This window comes from Mixophyes fleayi, chromosome 4, assembly GCF_038048845.1.
Source record: "Mixophyes fleayi isolate aMixFle1 chromosome 4, aMixFle1.hap1, whole genome shotgun sequence".
In the NCBI taxonomy this organism is placed as follows: Eukaryota; Metazoa; Chordata; class Amphibia; order Anura; family Limnodynastidae; genus Mixophyes; species Mixophyes fleayi.
Genome location: NC_134405.1, coordinates 24,798,724 through 24,822,190, shown reverse-complemented (window position 1 = coordinate 24,822,190; position 23,467 = coordinate 24,798,724). Strand labels below are relative to the sequence as shown.

Here is a 23,467-nt window from a genome sequence, read left to right as displayed (position 1 = left end):
AGTCAGCCAGGGAGCGAGATTTCCTCCAAAGATATTCCGCAGTGCGAGTGCACGTTTTGAGGAAGCGGGTGAGTTTGGATTGCCATGGTTGGGGGATGAGATGGCGTCGGCGGATGGGAGAGGCAGGGGTGACAGCATCAAGGGCAGTAGTGAGGGAGTGGTTGTAGAGACAGGACGCCTGGTCAGGGCAGGCCAGGGAGGGAAGGGCAGAATGGAGAGAATCAAGAGAGGAGGAGAAAGAGATGGGGTCGATCGCCTCAAGGTTGCGTCTGGTGAGGGTGGCTTTAGGGGAGGAGCAGGGGAGGAGGACAGAGTGAAAGAGTGTATATATACACAACTCTATAGTTGACGACCACAATAGGAGTCCAGGAAGCTCCTCATTTTGTATTTGTCGAGTAGTTATCTGGTGGATAAATTCTCAGTCCTGCCCTTCTTCAGCTTTTCTGGGTCTGTCATTCTGGGTCTTCTGTAACCTGGTTTTTCAGCTCTGAACCATAGAGATCGGGATGCAGTCGGAATGTTGACGATGAACATGTCGACATTCAGAATGTCAACATCATAAGGTTGACAGTCAGAAGGTCAACACAGTTAAAGTCTTGGCATTCAGAATGTCAACATGTTCATTAGGTCGACAGAGTTAAAATTTCAACATTGTGAATGTCAACAGGTTGCATAGTCGCCAGTCACAATGTCAACAAAGAGCATTAGATTTAAACTGGCAATACCATGGCCAATACCACCTATGACTGTTGACTGTACAACCTGTCCACATTCACAATGTCGACCTAAGGAACATGTCGACGTTCTGACTGTCAACATGTTTATTGTTGACATTTTATACCAAACCCTACAGATCATTCACCAGTTTCAGCTTAATGAGGGGGATATCCAGTGTATCAAAAAACAAGTACATGTCTTCTGGTCCTCTTCAAAGTACAGACCAGCTCTTTTTAAAAGCCATCAGTGCAAAAGAAAAACACCATCAGTATTTTATATCTCATTCCTTAATATTTCTGTGAGAGATTTCAGAGTCATCCTCTGATGTGGCCCTAGAGAGGTCCTCACGTAGTTGTATTTTGGACCGAAGAAACTGCAAACATTTTGCATTATTCAGCATACATTATTTCTTCTTTAGCACGACTGTTGGAGGTAACATATAAAATCTCTAATTGAGTCACATGGGGCTCCTCTGTGCCTATCTCATATCTATCTATCTATCTATCTATCTATCGTAAAACAATCTTTTATCACCACTGATTACAACCAGTATTTTACCCATCTTGTATTATTAATATTTCAGAATTTCTCTTGTGTCTCTCATCTCTCCTGATATCTCTCAGATACAGCACTGTATCTTACAGCTATGTCCAAGCAATGGTCTATGTCATCAAGGAGATAAATGAAGATGCGTTTCTACTTCCTAACATCTCTCTGGGCTTCCAGATCTTCGATAGCTGTGCACACATCTCTCGAGCTGTCTGGGAGACTCTTACCTGTCTGACAGGAGTTGATCGCTCTACTCTGAACTACCAGTGTACGCGTAAGGTGCCTCTTGCTATCATCGGTGACTCAGTGTCACTTCTGTCCATCGCAATGGCAACTATATTGGGCGTCTACAGGTACCCCCAGGTGCAGACCACATATTACATTCTTGAATCACATTATTTTTTCTGTTACTGATGTCAGCGTTGTACCTCAGGGGTACAACGACCTCTGGCTCTTTCTGATGTGTAGGTATCGATCGATAGAGAAAAGAAATACTCAGTCTTGTAAGGGCTGAATACTGATTCTCTTCTGACCGCCCTAGTCAGATATTGATTTATTTATACAACATTTTATGCTTACATGTACATTTCATAAAATTAGTTCACAGCTGAAAAAGATTATATGTCCATAAATATTTCTGTGAATTAACTAAAACATTCTTGCTTTAATGGTGTCCTTGAGCATCTTATCTTCTTTGTAGCTTTCTGTTATACATAACATTTGTTCTTTAGACACTTCAAGGTCCCCACGTACGCACATCCTTTCCTCCTAGTTCAGCCAGCTCATTAGTTTCTCAGGGACAAAAGCAGAAAAACATCTTATATCAGTATTTTAGCTAAAGTCAGTTTTATTAATTTTAACTTGTGTTATATATATTAAAACGCTTGATCAAACATATTTATTTTCTTATAATCAATACATTGATTCAATGTATTGATTATAAGAAAATAAATATATACATTGATTCACACTGCACATTGCTCTCACATAACCCCTCTTTTTTATCATACTTTTTAATATCACCTGCCTGTCTTTGAGTGTTTATAAAGTATTCCTGCACCCGACCTACTTCACTTGATGGAACCTCTTATAGGCCCTAGAAAATGGTAAAGATACATTCAGCAAGGTCTATGGTTTATGCACACAATAATAACTCCTGCCTGTTTAGTCTGACAAATGTAGGGGTCTTGTGAGTTAAAAAGGGAATGAAGAATGGGTGGGAAAATATACAGTGCGCTCGGCAAGTATTATCTCACTTATTTCACAAGGAGGGATTATCCATTGTGCTATATATTTTGTAGGGGTAAATTGTCAATATAACTTGAGAAGCTTGGGGCTACAAAACATTTTATAAGCAATAAAACAGTTCCATAAGCTAAGCAACATAATAATTATGCATAGTATCAGCACTGGATGTATCAGTGCATTTAACATTGCAGATACTGAGGGGGACGCTCCTGTGAACACATCCCACCAATGCTTTTCCAAATCCTCCTTCAATTTGGTCGCCATACCTTGTAGCTCATTTCCTTTAATAATAGTTACCATTTTAGCATAATTATTGGTATAATTTACCTGTTTGAGATGATCATTTAGTAACTTGGTTTCATTAATTATCCTCACTATTATCCCTATATCTAAGGTCAGTTGAGGTAAGGTTAAATTATTATACATGAACATCTTGTCCACCTGTGTCATTTTATCTTTATAGAACATTAGCAACTTCCCTTGCCATCGTAAGTGTGTTATATTTATTAAGCACCCTGAGAACTGGTAAGCTAGTCCATAAGTTTGTGTTATTGCTTCATCATATGTGATGAGACAAACCATCTGAGGAGCCACCTCTATTAATGTCTCATATTCTTTTTCTTTTGGATGCAATGTCCATATACAAATGCTAGTATTATGCTGTAGTAAACATGGTTCAAAGATAGCAGTCTGTTGTGGGCATACTGGTCCCATGTCCGTGTTATCACAGAGGTCTAAATTATGTGACCTGTTTTTGTTATCAATATAATGTCCCTTAAATTCAGGTGTCCATAGGTTACCATCCTGCAAAATCATGGGCATAACAATGAACTTACATACTTGAATTTTCACTTTTATTCTGTATATTTCTAAAGTCCCTGCACAGAAGGTTCCTTTACATCTTATTTTTCTTCCATCTAACTTGAACCTTTCTTGGTTGGTCAGATTAAACATTTTTCTATAGAATAATATGTTTCCAGCCATAAGCTTTGTTTGTGCAGTATCCTTCTGCTGCTTTTGATACAAATATTGCAACGTACACCGGGTCCAATTCACAAATTTCGTAATGTTTACTTGTGTACTCCAGCTATTGAGTATAATTCTGTTGTATATCTGCAAAAACTCTTTATCCCACTGTATGTTTTTAGTCAAAGGGTTAAAGACTGTGGGCATCCAATCAGCTTGCATATGAACTATTTTACTGAGATCTGCTCCTGTTTTGCTAAGTTTCGTGTCTATGACCTCAGTGTCTATTGTGTTCATTATGCCTAATCCCGTCCCTGTAGCTCCTAACAAGGTATCGTACCACTCCCGCTTGCACTTCTTCTGACTATCTGTCGGGAAATTAATGTTCCACCTTATTATTGTTCTTTGTTTTCTTATTCCCATCATTAGACATGTAGATGGGACCCTTACAATTGTGTTGGTGTCCACCTTAGGCTGTGATTGCAAGATATAAAATCTTGTTTCTGTAATTGTTTCAACACCTGCAAGTCTATTGGTTTCCCTTGGCCTAGGGTGACCTCATAGTATATGGCTACTGCTTTTAAAGCTGCATCCTTAGCTGCTTTATCTACTAATCTATTACCTGTTACTTTAAATGTTTGCTCCTTAGTGTGTGCTTTTACCTTTAAAATAGCCACTTCTGTAGGGGCTGTTAAGGCCTCAAATAATGCTTTTATGAGGCTTGCATGCTTTAGTGGCTTACCATTTGCCCCCAGGAAGTTTCGGCTACGCCATATGGGGCCAAAATAATTGTGCCACCCCAAAAGCATACCTGGAGTCTGTGTATATATTAGCTCTCTGCCCTTCAGCCATAATACAGGCATCTATTAAGGCTTGCAGTTCCGCCTCCTGTGCTGATTGCCCTGGGTTTAAGGCCTCTTGGACAAGTATTTGTTGTTCAGTGGTAACAGCGTACCCCGTTTTGGGCTGCCCCTCGTAGTAGTACCTGGAACCATCTACAAATAAGATCATATCAGGATTTGTTAGTGGCTCTTCGAACACGTTCGGGAGCCCCTGATGCTCCGATTCCATTAAAGCTAAGCAGTCATGAGAAAAATTTGTAGTGTGATTTGAGCCGTTCTCCTTGACCTTCTCATCGAAGTCATCATGCTCATCATCATCATCATGGCTTCTTTCCAGACTACTACTCCCCTCTTTTAAATCCTCTTCCTCATCCTGTGGTAACAGGGTGGCTGGATTTAAAACTGTACGTCTTTTAATGGTTAGGTTGCTCGGACTTAGTAATGCAACCTCATATTTAGTAAGTCTGGCAGTTGACAGATGTTTGGTTTTAGCTTGATTTAAAATTTCTGTTACTGCATGCGGTACTTGTAATGTGAGGGAATAGCCTAACACTATATCCCCCACTTTGTCTTTTAAAAGAGCAGCCGCCGCCACTGCTCTTATACATGAAGCTGATCCTCTGATCACAGGATCTAATTTTCCTGACTAATACCCCAAAGGCCGTTGTTTACCACCGTGTTCTTGAGTTAATACACCGTGTGCAAAGCCCTTCTGCTCATGACAGAATAATACAAAGGGTTTATCATAATTTGGTAACCCCAGGGCTGGTGCTTGTAAAATTATTGCCTTTATTTGGAGAAAAACATCAACCTGTTTATCTGTAAGTTGCAATGGGCCCTTGTTATTACCCTTGGTGGTTTAATACAGAGGGTCTAATAATGCAGAGATGTTGGGTATCCATTCTCTGCAATAACCTACCAGGCCTAAAAAAGCTCTTAACTTTCGTACCGTGGTGGGCACAGGAACGTTTTTTTTATGGCGTTTATTCTGTCTGTCGTAAGATGTTTCGTTCCCTTCCCTATGCAATGGCCTAGAAAAGTTACTTGAGATTGTGCCACATGCAATTTATCCTTACTCACTTTACATCCTACCTTGTGGAGAAACATGAGTAATTTTACAGTTTCTTTTTTGCATTGTTGATCTTCTGCTGCACATAATAACAAGTCATCTACATATTGTAACAGTCTTGTCTCTGGATACTGTGGTTGCCATTGCTGCATTACTGTTTGTAAGACTTCTGAAAAGGCTGATGGAGAGGTAGCCCCTCCTTGGGGTAACCTAGTCCAACAATACTGCTTTCCATCTACTGTAAATGCTGTAATTGGCTGGCTTTCAACTGCCAGAGGTACAGAAAAGAAGGCATTTGCTAAATCAATCACTGTAAAGGACTCTGCTGTTTGTGGTATTTCATTGAGTAGGGTGTGTGGATTTGGTACAATGGGTGTATCTATTATCAACCTTTTATTTACCTCCCGTAAGTCATGCACCATCCGGTATTGTGTTTTTACCCCTATTGCCCTTTTCTTAACTGGAAAAAGGGGCGTATTCCAGAGTGACCTGCATTCACGAAGTACCCCAGCATCCAGGTATTGTTGTACCTGGTTAGCAATAGCCTCTTTTTGCTCCTGACTCAATGGGTACTGTTTACAGGAAAAGGGTACTGCTGTATCTCTTAATTTTAAACCTACTGGTTCCACCTCAAGAATACCTACATCAGTTTTTCCTTTTGTCCATAGTGTCTCTGGTATGGAAGATAATTCTGGCGGGAGTAGGCTAAATTCAGTCTGCCCTTTATTAGTGTCATCTTGCTCTCCTATACTTAGCGCTGCCAATACCTCTAGATTGTTTAACAAGGGATTTCCTTCTTGCAAATACACACGACCATTTCTAAAGTGTATTGAGGCTTGTAATTTGGATAGTAAATCAGCCCCTAAAAGGTTGGCTGGACATTTGGCAGACACTAAGAATTTTACATGTACTGGGTAACCACACCCTTCTACCTGTACTGGGAGGGGGTATGTTTCCCGTAACCCCACAGGTTGGTCTGTTAGCCCTGTGGTCAGAACCATATTGTCAGATAGATATTTATCAAGAGAGGGGTTATATTTTAAAACAGACTGGCCTGCTCCAGTATCAACTAAACATTCAGCTTTTAACTTATTATCAATTGTAACTGTTATTTGACCTTGAGGTCCTGATTGATCAACCACCTCCCCTTTTGATACCAGAATGCCTGCTTCCTATTCTGTTTTGTTATCCGCCTCTCAAGAGGAGGGGGTGGAGGGAACTTGTTTTGTCTTTTTAACCATTCCTGATATTTTACACAATTTCTTTTCATGTGCCCTGGTTTTTTACAAAATAAACATAGTCCTTCTGCTGGTTTTCTGAAGGAGGCATTGCCTCTTTTCTTTTCAGAATCCATTACATATATTGTGGTAGGTTGTTTTTTTACGTTTCTCATCCTCCCTGTCCTCTATGGCTCTTAGGACCTCCAACATAGCAGTGGTGTTCATACTTCCTGCTTCTGGTCGGGCCTGCAGCAGTTTTTCCCTTAATTGGGGTTTTAATCCTGTCATAAAACAGTTTTTCAACAAAATCCTTTCTCTAGGTAGTTGAGTGCCAAAACCCGCATCCTAATGGTGACTGAGGCACATATCATACCAGTCCATACTGTTCTGTTGAGGACCCTGTCTAAGAGGTGTTCCTACCGGTATGAGGGCCTGTTGTTGTTCTCCCCAAGCTGTCAGGCGCTCAACAAATAATATCCCAGATTCTACTGTCTTTAAATCATCGGGAGGGGCCGCATTTACTATTGCAATCACATTTGCAGTACTGCTGGTTCCCATAATTATTTTGCATATTTGTTCTATGTCACTCCAGCAGGCATCATATATGACCCTTACTCTACCAAGGTAGGCAGCGCATTGTCTGGGCGCTTTCCTTGGGTCCGGGCATTTATCCATTATATCCCTTGTCTCAGAAGGAGTCCAAGGTCTATGCTGGGTGGCAGTTCTTGCTACAGCCATGACTCCATTTGCATTTAATTGTGAGGTTTGTTGGGTGGATACAGGGAATATTTTGATATTTTCATTACCCCCAACTTTTGGCACGCATGAAGGGTCATCAAATTCCTTTTTACGTCCACATACTGGGCACTCAAATTCATTGGCTGGGACACACCATTGGCAATCTTGGCATACTTGTCCCACTGGTTCTTTTAATTCACATCCTTCACCCACATATGGTGGCGGGTGAGTCTGAACTGGGAGTGTGTACCCCAGTCTATCGGGCGGCTTTCTATGGTGCTGTTCTCTTTCCAGTATGGGGGGAGCGCTCGGTGGACTGGATAATTCCCCAGGAAGATGGGGATACATTCTGGGAATTATTGGGGGTAGGGTAGGGGGTGCCGTCGGGGGTTGTGACACACTCCCTTTTGTTTTTTTCTTAGTTTTTTTCTTTTTTAGAGGAAACAGTGGGGTTACCTGTTTCATCTGAATCCTCACTGTCAAAATCCACCCACCCTTCAGTACTCCCCGTTTCCCATTTCTCTATTTCTTCAGCTAATTGTTTCCTTTTTATACATTGTTCAAGATAACCTTCTTTTAATAACTGCTTGTGATGTCCTTTAATTAATTTTTTCCATTTGTCTGCTTTTAATGTCCCTTGCTTAGGAAATCCAGCTGCTTTAAAAACCTTTTCCATGCCTACAATGAGGGGACTACCCCCATGTTTATAGGCATATTCCCAGGGGGTATATCCCAAATAATTTTCTGAATCCTCATCGGTCCTAGACTCTTTATTACCCATATTTGGGTACACTTTATGTCATTTTATTCTTAGCGGACCGTCAGATAATTATACGTTTATCTTTATAGTTTATATAGGAACAGGATTACCAAGGGGATAGCAAATCAGTAGGGTTTAATCCCCTTCTTATGTTGCAGACTATCTTTATGCAAAGTACAAAGAATAATATTGCTATTATGCAGCAAAGTATTATCATTCCTTCCAAACAATCTGGAAATATCCACTTTATAATTTCTGTACACATTCTTTTAACAACCTTCTATTTGGCATGTTCATAGCCTTTGGGCCATACCTGACCTATGTCAGAATGATGTGGTCTGTGATGGCTATTTATCAACTTATATTGTTTTCCCTCTAGTCCCAGGAACAAAACCGTGGAATTTGTGGTACAAGGTAAAATATCACACAGTATCCACTCGTCCTCTTTCTGTCCTAGGACTACACTACATACATTTTCTCCTTTTCTGCCTGACATGTCACTGAAAACGTGCTGAAAAAAAAGACCTTTTTCCTAAAAACACTCTCTTTTGTTAGCTATACAATACATACATATGTGAGTAATACATATACTTAAATAACCAAAAAGGGGTTATATAATGTCCAGAGTCGGGATCTTCGTCAATCCAAACAAAGTCCCCCGGACTTGTTACCTACCCCACTTCCCCAAGGACAGAACTCTTTAAGAGTAAAAATAAAGCTTTTTACTCACCATATGGATTTCTGTTTCTCTGTCCTTGTGGATAGGGTGGTTCCTGGTGCCGGAGGGTTGGATGTATTGAAGATCCCGGACGAGCCCCCAATGAAACTGTCAGCATTGTATCTTAGGGGTACAACGACCTCTGGCTCTTTCTGATGTGTGGGTATCGATCGATAGAGAAAAGAAATACTCAGTCTTGTAAGGGCTGAATAATGATTCTCTTCTGACCGCCCTAGTCAGATATTGCTTTATTTATACAACATTTTATGCTTACATGTACATTTCATAAAATTAGTTCACAGCTGAAAAAGATTATATGTCCATAAATATTTCTGAGAATTAACTAAAACATTCTTGCTTTAATGGTGTCTTTGAGCATCTTATCTTCTTTGTAGCTTTCTGTTATACATAACATTTGTTCTTTAGACACTTCAAGGTCCCCACGTATGCACATCCTTTCCTCCTAGTTCAGCCAGCTCATTAGTTTCTCAGGGACAAAAGCAGAAAAACATCTTATATCAGTATTTTAGCTCAAGTCAGTTTTATTCATATTAACTTGTGTTATATATATTAAAAAGCTTGATCAAACATATTTATTTTCTTATAATCAATACATTGATTCATACTGCACATTGCTCTCACACTGATGATAATTGCAAGAAAATTTACAAATAATAAATTTAATACATGTCAGGTTGTTTATATAGTATTTCACTTACATTAGTTTAGTCTTCTGGAAACCTTAATTGTCAGTGCACAAGTATTTTGGTAAAAATTGCAAAATTTCCATAATGTTGCCAAAACAATATTTCTTTTGTGTGCTCTGGAAGAAAAATCTCATTTTGTACTTAGCAGATATATCTATCATTCTTATTCACCTAATAAACAGGCCTAACCCACTTGTATGACATCAATCAATGCTGCATCCAGTGAAGTATTATGTAAGGACATGGGTCAGTGCCAACACCATATTCCCACCTACAGACAGATTGTTTCACTATTGTTAGAGCTCATCAATGCAAGACAAATGCCTGGTAAATGAATATTTACATGGCAGCTCTATAAGACAATAATGCACCCATTGAATTTTTATGGTATGATTGGGGCATCGGTCTGTAGGTGAGAATTTTGACTCCACCCTGGTCAAAGGAAAAAAGTTTTGATTTACAAAAGGTCACCTTTTAAAAACCAGTAGAAATGGCTCTTAAAATTTTACGTTTAAATATAAAATGAAACATGTAGTAATAACAAGGGGCCTGATTCATCAGTGATCTTATCTGCCGTTTTTTGCTTATTTTAGGCAAATCCACTCTGTGTATGCTCAGAAAAGGGAGATAAGAAGCAAAAACCACTGCGTAGGTGAAGAATTTCTTAAGTTAAGATGAAAATCCATCTTAACTTCACTCTTATCTCCCCGTTTTTCTTCTTAAAATAAGCATCTTAACTTTTGCAGAAGATAAGATCACTAATGAATCAGGCCCAAGAACATTATAAACAATTATATGCGTAAAACATATATTTAAAATAACGTTCCTGTTTAATTAATGAATAAAAAAATTGTTAAACGTTTTTTCCGAAAATCAAACTGTTGTTCAATACCACAAATCTTGCCATTTTAATTATTTCTAATGTCTGTTTATTAAGGACATATTAAAGGCAATTATTTTGAGCTGACATACAATGAGATTTTAGCCTGTTCAAAACACACATAAGGATTTTTTTTTCACAGTAATGTTCAAATCTGGACAACCATTAGTAGATACAACCAAATCTGGAGCAACCAATGATAGATACAACCAAATCTGAAGCACCCAATGGTAGATTCAACCAAATCTGGAGCGATCATTAGTAGATACAACCAAATCTGGAGCCATAAATAGTCTTCTAATATAATTCTATTCCTCTACAGTCAATATACAATATGGGTAATTTATCATATATGCTTTATTGATATATCTTCTATATATAACTTTTATCTCATGTTATCATTGTAGGTCAGTTATGCTGCCTCTGTAATCTCACTAAGTAATCGTGTCCTATACCCGTCATTCTTCCGGACTGCTCCCAGTGATGACAAACAGACTCGGGCCTTTGCCAAGCTAGTACTCTACATGGGTTGGACATGGGTTGGCTTGCTCTCTCTCAATAACGATTATGGCATCCAGGGGTCACAGATTCTCAAAGAAGAACTTCAGAAGATGGGGGTGTGCATTGCTTACCATGAGACTTTTGGACAAGGGACTTCTTTTAAAAAAATCCAATCCATAGCAAACATTATTGTTCAATCCTCAGCAAAGGTTGTTATACTCTTCTCCAGGGATCCGCACATCAACCAATTAATGGAGCTGGTTTTAGAGAGAAAGGATGTGAAACGAATATGGCTGGCCAGCATTGGATGGTCAAACTCTCCAATGCTCTCCATCCCAAGGTATAGTCAGACATTGGTAGGAACAATAGGCTTTTCATTGTATGAAGTGGATATGCCAGGGTTCGAGGAATTTCTGATGGACATCCATCCATCCACTTCTCTCCCTGAAGACATCTTCTTCAAGACCTTCTGGGAGAAGATTTTTGGCTGCCGCTGGCTAAATGCTGGTGCCGGAGGAGGGAATGAGAGTGTGTGGTGCACAGGAGAGGAGAAACTAAAAGGATTAACCAACATTAAATATGACTTCAGATATCAATATTTAATATATAATGCAGTCTACGCAGTGGCTAATGCCCTCCATAATCTAATGTTCTCCTGTACGTTTCACCCGGAAACCATCATAAGTGGAAAATGTGTTGACATCCCCGACATAAAGCCATGGCAGGTAAAATGTTTCCTTTCCATATTCCATGCTCATTTTTTATTTTTCAATTCACCCAAGAATTGGAGCTAGTAATAGTTAATGGACAAGGATTTTGTCCCTGTAGACTATGTACAGTTACCTAGATCCATTATAAACTTCCCAAGAATTGAGGTGGTTTTGGTGCAATTTTCAATTTATCAAGTTGATTCAGCTCTCCACGATATATAAATATATGTCAAATGGGGCAATATTGGGAATTGTGAAAAAGAAAATGTACAGGTGAAGGCACAGTTATTTAAAATGGACTGACCTTGGACATCTTGGACAGTTATATTTGTAACCATTTCCCAAGGTATCCTTCATAGATGTAAATTAGTTCAAGATCACAGGCCTGATTCATTATGGAACTTTGGCAAGAATTTGAGAAAGTGTTCTTACTTAAGTTTTCTGGAAAAAACCATGTTGTGATGCAAGGGGTGCAAATGAGTTTAATATTTTGTTAAATGCTGGCTCTTTTTTCATGTAGCACACAAATATTAATTTTCAAATTTCAGTGTACAAATAAGCTATCAAGTATTTGTGTGCTACATGAAAAAACAGCCAGTATTTAACTTATGTGCAAAATAATAAACTCATTTGCACCCTTTGCATTGTAACATGGTTTTGTCCAGAAAAGTTAAGAAAGAAATTTCACTCAATTTCTTGCCTAAGTTCCTTAATGAATCAGGCCCCACCTTACTATATTTGGGATCGCATTTGCTTCATTTTATTTGCACTCCTGGTTATCCCCCACTTGTTGCTGAGTCATTGCTCGTACAAGCAGACAGTCAGTAGATGATTTTATTTTAAAGCAAAAACACAAACCAAGAAAATCTATCACCACGTTAGCATCCCTGTTAGCAGCCATCTGTATTTGTGCAAATATATTTGTATCAGTTATAAAAAAGTGCACTTCTGTATTGTATCATCACATAACTGAAATATTTACAATTTTAATAAAAGGGAAAGAGAAGCATAAGACTACAGAATTCTAGATCCATGTGGATCTGTAATCTACATTCTCTACAGTAGGACATTTTTCAGGTGGAACCAATTTTTAAATTGCCTCAGTAGTTCCATGTGAACTGATAGGCTGTTCTCTCATAGATACTGATTTAGACCACACAACGGCTGCTTCCACCGTGCGTTTCTTTTAAAAATGAAGTAAAGCTACAGACAGCAGCTTTTAAACAATTGCAATTTGTTTTTAATAACATGGCAAAAAAATCAGTGATTCTAGCCAGTCAGCACAGTTTCTTCCCCATTACATCTCTGGTTACAGCCAGTCAGCACAGTTTCTTCCCCATTACATCTCTGGTTACAGCCAGTCAGCACAGTTTCTTCCCCATTACATCTCTGGTTACAGCCAGTCAGCACAGTTTCTTCCCCATTACATCTCTGGTTACAGCCAGTCAGCACAGTTTCTTCCCCATTACATCTCTGGTTACAGCCAGTCAGCACAGTTTCTTCCTCATTACATTTCTGAATACAGCCAGTCAGCACAGTTTCTTCCCCATTACATCTCTGAATACAGCCAGTCAGCACAGTTTTTTCCCCATTACATCTCTGATTACAGCCAGTCAGCACAGTTTCTTCCCTATTTCATCTCTGATGACAGCCAGCCAGCCCAGTTTTTTCCCTATTTCATCTCTGATTACATGTAGTCAACACGGTTTCTTCACTATTTTATCCCTGATTACAGCCAGTCAGCACAGTTTCTTCCCTATTTTGTCTCTGATGCAAATTTTAAAATGTGTAGACAGATTTAGAGTTACAAGATGGTGCGTCTTAGCTCAACTCTAAACTGTAGTGTACATGTTAAAACAGCCAATTTTTTCCTCTGCATTGTAAAAATGAATAAATAAATGCATTTTCACCCCTTGCAACATGGTTTGTCTAGGACCAAATTTGCTCCTTTTTTGCGTTGCTCTCACCTCTAAATGAGACCCAGTAACTCCCAGCATATTCCCGATTGACGCTGGGAGAGCAGTGATGTCTAAAAGTGCCCCGTCTAATGCACAACTCAAAAATAGTAATGAGAAGCTCAGTTTGAGTTTCACCTTTTTTGACCATCAGAAGGTGATTTAGAGACAATAGGACTCATATACTATATTATTCTTGCTGACCTCATAGAGCTGCCCTTTGTGAGAGTCAGAGTAGACCACTACGAAGTCCAGGTGGGCGGGTCAGGGTGACATGACTCACATTATCACACCCACCCACTGATGCGCAATGAAGTGAATTGCATCCCTGCACATTGGCTGGGGTGTCTTGACATGATGTGTGTCACGACAGTCCTTCACAGTAACCAATTAGGTTTTATTTGTCTAGTGCAAACTGGACAATAAAACAAGTGTCTGATTTGTTACAATGCTTTAGCGCTAATTTTGTATTAGGGATTATCTACAAAGAAAACATGTATAAAACCCCAGATGAAGGTTTCATTTGGTGAGAAATGTAATATTTCATGGGAAGAACTTTTCCTATGAAAACCCAACTGGTGGCAAGTGAGAAGGATGACATAACTTATCTACTGGTCTTGTAGATTTTTCACCAGCTAAAAAGCGTCTTCTTCAAGAATCGGATGGGAGAAGAAGTGTACTTTGATTCCAATGGAAACCCACCGACTGACTACGATGTCCTGAACTGGCAGGGGAACTCTGATGGCACCATTAAGTTTGTAAAGGTCGGGCGCTACAAGTTACGCAAGTCAATAGAGAATGAGTTGAACATCAATATGACTGCCATCAGGTGGATCACTGGAGGTCAAGAGGTACAAAGTCTTTCATATGTACACAACAATATAAAAACACCTTAATAAGACCTCAGAACATGGTAGATTACTGATAGACCACCCAACCCTGATAAGTGATAGATCTGCTTTCTATCTCCAGATCCCGCGCTCTGTGTGCAGTGACAGTTGCTCTCCTGGATTTCGGAAGGCTGCTCAGAAGGGACAACCCATGTGTTGCTTTGACTGCGTCCCTTGTGCAGATGGGGAAGTATCCAGCCAAATAGGTATATTTTAACAATTAATACAATCTACCCCCCTTTTACATCTCCTGATTTTTTTATGGTTAGCTTAGTTTCTAAAGCGCTACATTTATGTGTTCCCACCTCACCTTCGATTGCTCTAGAGCTTGATGAACCCAACATCAACCACATCCCCTTTCTTTAAAAATGAAATGTTTTCTACCAAAAACATAAAGAAGAATATCAATACTGCAGCTTGAACTATTCAGAAAAGTGTGGTACCCCATCTGCAAATCCTGGACATAATCTTATGTTCCTTTTCCCCAAACCCCTTTCTCTGATTTCACATAACCTTTGTCTGCTAATAAAAAAAAACCCCAGATACAGTATCTTGTAGTGGCAAATTGCCATACCTTAATTTCTTCGTTTGGGTTTAATGGACATGTTCAGTACATTACAATAGTTCATGTTATAGTAATGTAAACTTTACAAAATTGAAATGTCATACAGGAAGGATATTTGCTCAGATTAAGAGCAACAAGATATAGTGCACTCCTAAAAAAATTAATACACTGCATTATGTTTGCCTGTGTCGGTAAGGGTAAGGACTACCCTCACAGGTCCATGTAGAATGAGCAGTAGAAAATATCTCAATGTGCACACAGGATTATGATGAGAATCCTCTCAGCAGTGTGTTTGTTACAGGAAGGAATGTGGAAGCACTTTTTGGAAAAAATGCACTTGAAGCAAAGGGCACAGCCATCAAAACGTAATGCCTTGTTCCTAATAGCCAGGTAGCCAAAACACTTAAATAATTAGAACTGGTGCCTAACTTAGTGGAGATATTTCTAATAAAGTCAAAGAGTGCACATCCCACCTGGCCACTGAAACCTTCCTGCTCCTAGATTTAACTGACTGGCTCCTGAATTGACTATTATATTTTATAACCCTGAATTAATGTTTTAGTTTACTGTACAAAGGTTTGTCTTTCACGGAAAGTTAATCTCGTAGAGACATTTTTTTATACCAGAGCAATGTGGCAAATTGCCTTGTGTTTTTGTTTTTACTTCTTTTACTTTCGTGTGTTCTTAGATCTTTTCTTTGTTGTACATCTTCCCCTACATTACATACATGCTTCCGGATCTCTTGAATAATGTTGAATGGGGTTTGCACTGTTCACAAAAAGGAAACATGTTAGCAACAGCAAAATCTGTGATCTTGCTTCGAAATAGGACATTGGCGTGATAACCTTTGTGCCTTGGTTCTAGAATCCACAGAGGCCATCATGCCAAAGGTGTTTTTTCAAGTGCATAAAATATGAAATGTTTCACTTACATACCTATTACTAAATAAGACTTTTAATAGATATGTTTCACAGTTTGAAGCAGAATAGTTGGTATTTGTTGATACTGGGGAGTCCGAGGACATCTAAGGACCTATTCTGAGAAGTATTTCTCCCTGTATCTTGAAAACAATGAAGTCTCAACAAACTATATCAATCTTCTCTTCTAGATTCCAGCAACTGTGTTCCATGTACCCCTGAGACATGGCCCAATAAAAATCAAACAGAGTGTATCCCGAAGACTGTAGAGTTCCTGTCCTACTGGGAACCACTTGGAATAACCTTGACGTCTACTGCTGTCTTCTGCTCCTTCACCACCTTAAGTATCTTGTGTGTCTTTGTGAAGTATAAAGACACTGCCATTGTCAAAGCCAATAATAGTGATCTTACGTATGTTCTCCTTGTCTTTCTGTGTTTAAGTTTCCTCTGCTCTTTACTTTTTATTGGAGAACCTAAGAAATTCACCTGTCTTTTCCGTCAAGGAGCTTTTGGAGTCATATTTGTCCTTTGTGTTTCATGCATCTTTGCTAAAACTCTGATGGTTATCATAGCTTTCCGCGCAACGAAACCAGGAAGCGATATGAGAAAATGGTTGGGACCAAAGGTTCCTGCTTTAAACGTCTCCATCTGCACCTTCATCCAGCTTTTCATTTCCACATTCTGGATTCTGTTCTGTCCTCCATTTCCAGAAAATAACATTAAGATAATGCCTGGGTTCATTATCTTTCAATGCAATGAATGTTCGGACATCCTGCTCTGGTGCATGCTGGGATATATGGCGTTTCTTGCCTGTGTCAGTTTCTTTGTTGCATTTCTCGCCAGGAACTTGCCGGACAGTTTTAATGAGGCCAAGTGGATCACTTTCTCCATGTTGATCTTTTTGAGTGTCTGGATCTCCTTTGTCCCCGCGTATCTCAGCACTCAGGGCAAGTTAATGGTGGCCGTCGAGGTGTTTGGAATCATTTTATCTAGTGCCGGGATCCTAAGTTGCTTTTTCTTCCCTAAGTGTTATATCATATTACTAAGACCTGATCTCAATACTCGTGAGCACATGCTGGGCAGAGGGAACACCCAGAAGACAAATATCTAGGCTTCATAGGCTCTTTTAAAATAAACATAGATTATATATGTAGATGTGGAGTGTAAGATTTCCATTCCCAGAATTAGTAGAAATTAAGGTGGAAAATAAACTAGTGCATCAAGCCTGTGAAATCATAAAATATTACATTGTATGTCTTACTGTATGTATGCGTGTGTTATGATTCTTAAGGTTCACCTGCTGCCCAGAGACAGCCAAGTAATATTAATGAGAATGGAAGTGAACAATTTAACTTGGAACTAGAGACATCACAGAGGCGTGAGACATTTTGTGTCCAATGTGCCTCATGATTTGGTGATGTTGCTAGCTCTTAATTAGTTAATAGGCTGTGCTCCCACTAATATCGGTTCACTCCCCAAAGTGGCTGCCTAAACTCATTATTTAAATGAGATCACGAGTCAGATTAAGGTTAGGGTAGTGGGTGGTGTGCGAGGTCATGCAGCTGTTTCCTCCCTACAATGGACCTTGAATTTTGTGAGTATTCACAAGGTTCTAATAATCAGGAGTCATCCTGTGTTCAGTACAACGCCATTTTCAACTTCCAGTGTACTTGCCTGAGAATGCGCTTTTCTAAGAGAATTTCCATCAATGTAAAAAAAATAACAATATACAAATATACAAAAATATAAAGACTGACCCGATGTCCGCTCAATCCTCAAGATCTAATTTAAGATATAAATAAGGTTAAACTGGGCAATATTTTAGGAAAAAACCTTCCAGCGTTTAAATGAATGAAAGGGTTGATGTCAAAGTGGCAGTAGGCGGGACTTTTATGTGACTTTGTCACTGTTGACACAATGAGCAATTTCAGGTAGACGAGCAATCCTGCAACAGTAGGTGCAGATTTTCTGGCAGCTAATTCAGAAACCGGAATGGGACGTGTTCCTCTGAATGAGGTAGGTGGAGAGGTATTTACGAAAATAAAACGTCTCTTTTGTTAATGACCACAACTGTGTATACGTGGTGGGTAAGCTTTGAGAACCATACCACACACCATATGTATATGAAGTCCTTCACATCAGACTTTGCCCCATTGAAGCATACACTCTAAATTCCCTTCTACAGACACTAGAGTCCATTTTGTCAAAAGCCAGTTAACCTATAAGTATGTTTTTGGACTGTGGGAAATAACCAAAACACACGGAGGAAAACCCTTGAGAAAAGACAAACTCCTCACATTTAGGACCGTGGTTGGAACAATTTGGAAGTATTCCCGATATATAGGTGTTAGGGCTTCTGGCAAGTGTCATAAACTTGTAGAACAGGTAACAGAGGTCCTCACCTATAGCAGCCGCTTTTCCCATAGAGCTGAACGTGTTCACAGGTACTCGGATGTCCCCAGGTCTTAAGCTAAATGTAGTACCAGTTTACGACACTACCGTAGCGAAGATGAGGACCAGGTGATAGAAATAGCAAAGTCCAAACGGGCCGAGGTCAAGGTGTACAGCAGGCAACGGTAGTGTGGTCCAGGCAAAAGGTCAGGGCTGGTGGCTAACAGCGAATCCAGGTAACAAGCAGAGATCGAGGTCACAAGCAATACAGCAAAGTCAAGGTAACAGGCAGAGGTCGGGGTCACAGGCAAAACAGCAGAGTCCAGTACTCAAGCCAAGGTTATACACAGCAGAATCCATCCAAGAAGACTGAGTGGAGGAGCAGGGAAAGGAGCAGGTAAGTATGCACACAGCAGGAACTATAACTGGCAGGGAGGTAAGGCCCTCCCTACCTAATATACCAAGGAGGACCAATTACAAGCAGGTAAGCAACAACATAATGATATTCCCCAGCTGGGGATGCAGAGTATTTGCGCACGCGCCCAGCTGACCGGGTCGTGGCGATAATGGAGGAGCGTCCCGACCATCGCCATAGTGACGGCGGGGCGAAAACCGGAAGTGACCACCCTATCGTCATGATGATGGTTGGGACGCGTCTGTGGGGCCGGAGTGAGTCGCGGTGGTGCCTGAGCAGCCGCAGCTCGTAACAGTACCCTTCCTTGAGGAGGGGACAAGGAACCCCGACAACCTGGTTTCCCAGCGAACTGTTTGAAAAACTCCTTCAGCAATGTGTCAGCATGAAGATGTTTATGCGGCACCCACGAACGTTCCTCCGGGCCATAGCCCTTCCAATGGACCAGAAAGTAAACCTGTCCTTGCACTGAGTTGTGGATTTTTTCGATGATGAACTCTTGGCGTCCCTTGACTCTGATGAATTAGGCCTCTGGCCCAGCTGTGGCCTAAATTTACGAGACCATGTAACGAGTTTGAGGAAGGAGCAATTGAAGGTGTTGGGTATCCTGAGTGAATAAGGTAAATTTAGTCTACAAGCCACAGTATTAATCTGCCTAGAAATAGAAAAAGGTCCAATGAATCTGGGACCCAATTTTTTGCAGGGCTGTTTGAGTCTGATATTGCGAGTGGATAACCAGACTTTATCACCAACCTTAAAAGAACATGGTCCGCGATGCAGATCAGCATACTGTTTGGATTTGAACGAGGCTTATTTGAGAGCAGTATGAACTTTCTTCTATATTTTTGAGAGATGGGCAGCAGAGTGATGGAAATCCGGGAGATTAGAGGGCACCGGAGCAGATAAGGAATTTGACCGAGGATGGAACCCAAGATTACATAAGAATGGAGACACATTAGGAGAGGAATGGCATGCGTTGTTGTAGGCGAATTCTGCCCATGGAAGCAGAGTAGCCCAGTCGTTATGACATTTGGATACATAGAGACAAAGAAATTATTTGAGGGATTGGTTGACCCTTTCTGTTTGTCCGTTGGACTGTGGATGATACCCAGAAGACAAAACAGAGTTTGATTATCAACCAGGTATAGAAAGCTCTCCAGAAGGTGGCGACAAATTGGGAACCACGATCCGAAACAATGTTGCTGGGGAGTCCATGGAGCCGGAAGACGTGTTGGATGAATAAGGAAGCCAGCGTTCTGGCACATGGCAATCCTGTAAGAGGAGCAAAGTGGGCCATTTTACTAAACCGGTCAACGATTACCCAGATAGTGTTAAGACCGGATGAGCGAGGCAACTCCACAATGAAATCCATAGATATGTGTGTCCATGGTTTGGCTGGAACGGATAAAGGCATGAGAGGACCAGCTGGAAGACTACGAGAGGCCTTATTCGTAGCACAAATCTCACAGGAAAGAACAAACTCTCTGGCATCAGCAGATAAGGAAGGTCACCAATCCAAATGAGAAAGCTATTTGATAACCTTGGACACTCCGGGATGACCTGAGGTTTTGTTGTTGTGACATTCAGAGAGTACCATTTTCCTCAGATGATCTGGCACAAATAATTTGCCTGTGGGAGTAGCTGAAGGTGCCAGATGCTGGAGATCCAGAAGGATTGTGCCCAGATCCTGGGTCAGACCTAGAACATTGTCTGAGGCAGGAATGATAGAAGAAGGTTCGGCGAGGTATAAATGCGTGGAGATAAAGCTGCGAGCGAAGGCATCAGCTTTGGTATTTTTGGATCCTGGTCGGAACATGATAATGAACTGGAAACGAGTGAAGAGCAGGGCCTACCGGGCTTGTCTGGAACTAATGGTTTTAGCGGATTGGATGAATTGGAGATTCTTGTTGTCAGTGTAGACAGTGATCTCATGAGTTGCTCCCTCAAGCCAGTGACGTCATTCTTCAAATGCCCACTTGACTTCAAATAGTTCCCGATTACCAATATTGTAGTGGATTTCGGCAGCAGAAAATTTTCAAGAGAAGAATGCACAGGGGTGCAGTTTGTGGTCATAAGGATCCTTTTGCGAAAGGATTTTGCCCGCTCCGACATCAGAGGCGTCGACTTCGACTATGAACGGCAATTCTTGATTTGGATGTCGATGGAATGGTGTGGAGATAAATGCATTCTTGAGCGCCTTGAAGGAAGCCAAAGCTGAGGTAGGCCCGTGGTAATCATTTATACGATTACCACAATTCCGATTGAAGAAGTGGTCGGCAGTGCGGGGTGACGTTATCGCGACACCTGTCAATACAAATTTAAAGCGCCAATGTGGGGAGCCATAAGGTTAAGTGCTTAAACACTTAAGCCCACATTGCCGCTTTAAATATGTATTGACAGGCGTCGCAATGACGTCACCCTGTACTGCCGAACTCTTCTTCAATCGGAATGGCTTGCTTTCAGCATTGTGCTTATATCGGTGATCTCCAGTGTTGGGTTCAAGGTAAGTCTCTTTATTTTACATTCGGATTTTAATTATTTCGCTTTTTTTTTTTAGGAATTGCCACTGTCGGAATTATCACAATAGATAAATTGTACCCAACCCAGGGAGGCAACCTGCTGGTGTCGGCCCCTTTGCGAGTAAGGGCTATAATGGGAGCCACTAATACAGAGAAGGAACGGATGAATCGCCTGTAGTAGTTAGCGAACCCTAAGAACCTCTGAATGGCTTTTAGATTAGTAGGCAGTACCCAGTCAAGGATTGCCTGGACTCTACTGGAGTCCATCGAAAAGCCGTTAGGGGAAATGATATATCCCAAGAACGTGACTTGGGTAACCTCAAACTCATATTTCTCTAATTTAGCGAAGAGATAGTGCTGACGTAATTTGAGGAGTACCTCCCTGACATGTCGTTGGTGAAGTTCCAGAGATTTAGAGTAGATTAAAATGTCATCGAGGTAGACCACAACGAACTTGCCCAGAAAATCTCGCAGCATATCATTGATAAAATCTTGGAACACAGCAGGGGCATTACATAGGCCAAAAGGCATGACCAGATACTCGTAATGACCCGAGTGGGTGTTGAAGGCCGTCTTCCACTCGTCCCCCTGTTTGATCCGAACCAGGTTGCATGCTCCTCATAGATCAATTTTGGAGTAGATGGTGGCTTGCTTAAGCTGATTGAAAAAAACAGGGGTGAGAGGTAAGGGGTAAGTATTTTTTACTGTATTTCTATTTAGGCCACGGTAATCTATGCATGGCTTAAGACTTCCATCCTTTTTAGATACAAAGAAGAAGCCAGCTCCCTCTGGTAACTTAGAAGGCCTGATGAATCCCCTCCGAAGGTTTTCTTCCACGTATTCCTCCATAACCTTGGTCTCCGGAATGGATAAGGCATACAATTTCCCTTTGGGGAACTTAGAACTGGGGATAAGTTCAATATAACAATCATAGTCCCGATGAGGGGGAAGAGAGTCTGCTTCCTTCTTGGAGAACACATCCTGGAACTCCTGATAGGGTGAAGGAAGCTTTTCGGAACAGGGCTGAACAACTCAGAGAGGAAGAGTCAGGCAGGTTGAAGAGCAGGCTGTACCCCAATGTAGCATCTCCCCCTTACTCCAATCAATATGAGGGTTGTGATGTTTGAGCCAGAGATGCCCTAGGATCAAAGGCACGGTGGAACAAGGGATAAGGAAAAAGGAAAGAACTTTGGAATGAAGGGCTCCCGCAAAGAGTTGCAATGCCGGGGTTCTGGAGTAAATCCTGCCTCTGGTCAGTGGTCTACCATCTAATCCACAGACCGTGAGACTAGATTCCAGCTTCACTAAGGGAATGCCGAGGGACTAAGCAAACTCCACGTCAAGGAAATTTCCCGCAGCACCCCTATCCAGAAAAGCTGACACTGAAACAGAATTATTCCCATATGCAACTCGGGCAGGAATCAGGACCGAATTCTTAGAAGAGATCATTTGGAGGCCTAGGCGCACCTCTTCGCTTACACCTAGGCCAGATCTTTTCCCACCTTGTTAGGGCAGGTATGCAGAAGATGACCCTTGTTTCCACAATACAGGCAGAGCCTTAAGGAACGTCGCCTAGATCTTTCTTCTGGAGAAAGGCGATAGGCTCCTAGCTGCATGGGTTCAGATGAGTCTTGTGATACAGGGAAAAAGATCGGAGGAGGGCATGATGGTAGAGACATGTCCTTTTCTGCTTTTCTTTCCTTTATTCTGTGGTCAATCTTGATAACCAGTTGCATAAGTGTTTACAAGGTTGGAGATTAGGGGTACTGGACAAGGAGTCCTTTATCTGCTCCGAGAGGCCCAAGTGGAATTGGCTCAACAGTGCATGGTTGTTCCACTGAATATCAATGGACCAGTGCCTAAATTCGGCACAATATTCTTCGACGGTGCACCGCCCTTGTCTGAGTGTCCTTATGTGCGACTCTACTGAAGCGACCCAGTCTGAGTCGTCAAAAAGGAGCAGCCACCTTTCCTGTAGAGCTGAATGTGCTCAAAGGTACTCGGATGCCCCCAGGTCTTAAGCTCAAAGTATACCAGGTTATGACACTACCGTAGCGCAGGCGAGGGCCAGGTAGTAGATATAGCAAAGCAAAGTCCAAACGGGTCGAGGTCAAGGGGTAGAGCAGGCAGTGTGGTCCAGGCAAAAGGTCAGGGCTGGCAGCAAACAGCGAATCCAGGTAACAGACAGAGATT

At 41.1% G+C, this 23,467-nt stretch overlaps 1 protein-coding gene across 1 annotated transcript; it reads left to right on the top strand.

Moving 5' to 3' along the window:
* The first annotated feature begins 1,289 nt into the window (after positions 1-1,289).
* On the top strand, positions 1,290-17,166 carry LOC142151118 (extracellular calcium-sensing receptor-like). The gene is made up of 5 exons (XM_075206451.1): positions 1,290-1,629; positions 10,822-11,640; positions 14,204-14,431; positions 14,553-14,676; positions 16,144-17,166. The coding sequence occupies exons 1-5, from the start codon at positions 1,375-1,377 to the stop codon at positions 17,061-17,063; spliced, it is 2,346 nt and encodes a 781-aa protein (XP_075062552.1). The 5' UTR covers positions 1,290-1,374; the 3' UTR covers positions 17,064-17,166.
* Positions 17,167-23,467: the final 6,301 nt, after the last annotated feature.

Coding starts and splice junctions, on each gene's coding strand:
- LOC142151118 (XM_075206451.1), top strand. CDS start 1,375: ATGGTCTATGTCATCAAGGAGATAAATGAAGATGCGTTTCTACTTCCT. Junction 1,630..10,821: donor GCGTCTACAGGTACCCCCAG/GTGCAGACCACA, acceptor TTATCATTGTAG/GTCAGTTATGCTGCCTCTGT. Junction 11,641..14,203: donor CCGACATAAAGCCATGGCAG/GTAAAATGTTTC, acceptor CTGGTCTTGTAG/ATTTTTCACCAGCTAAAAAG.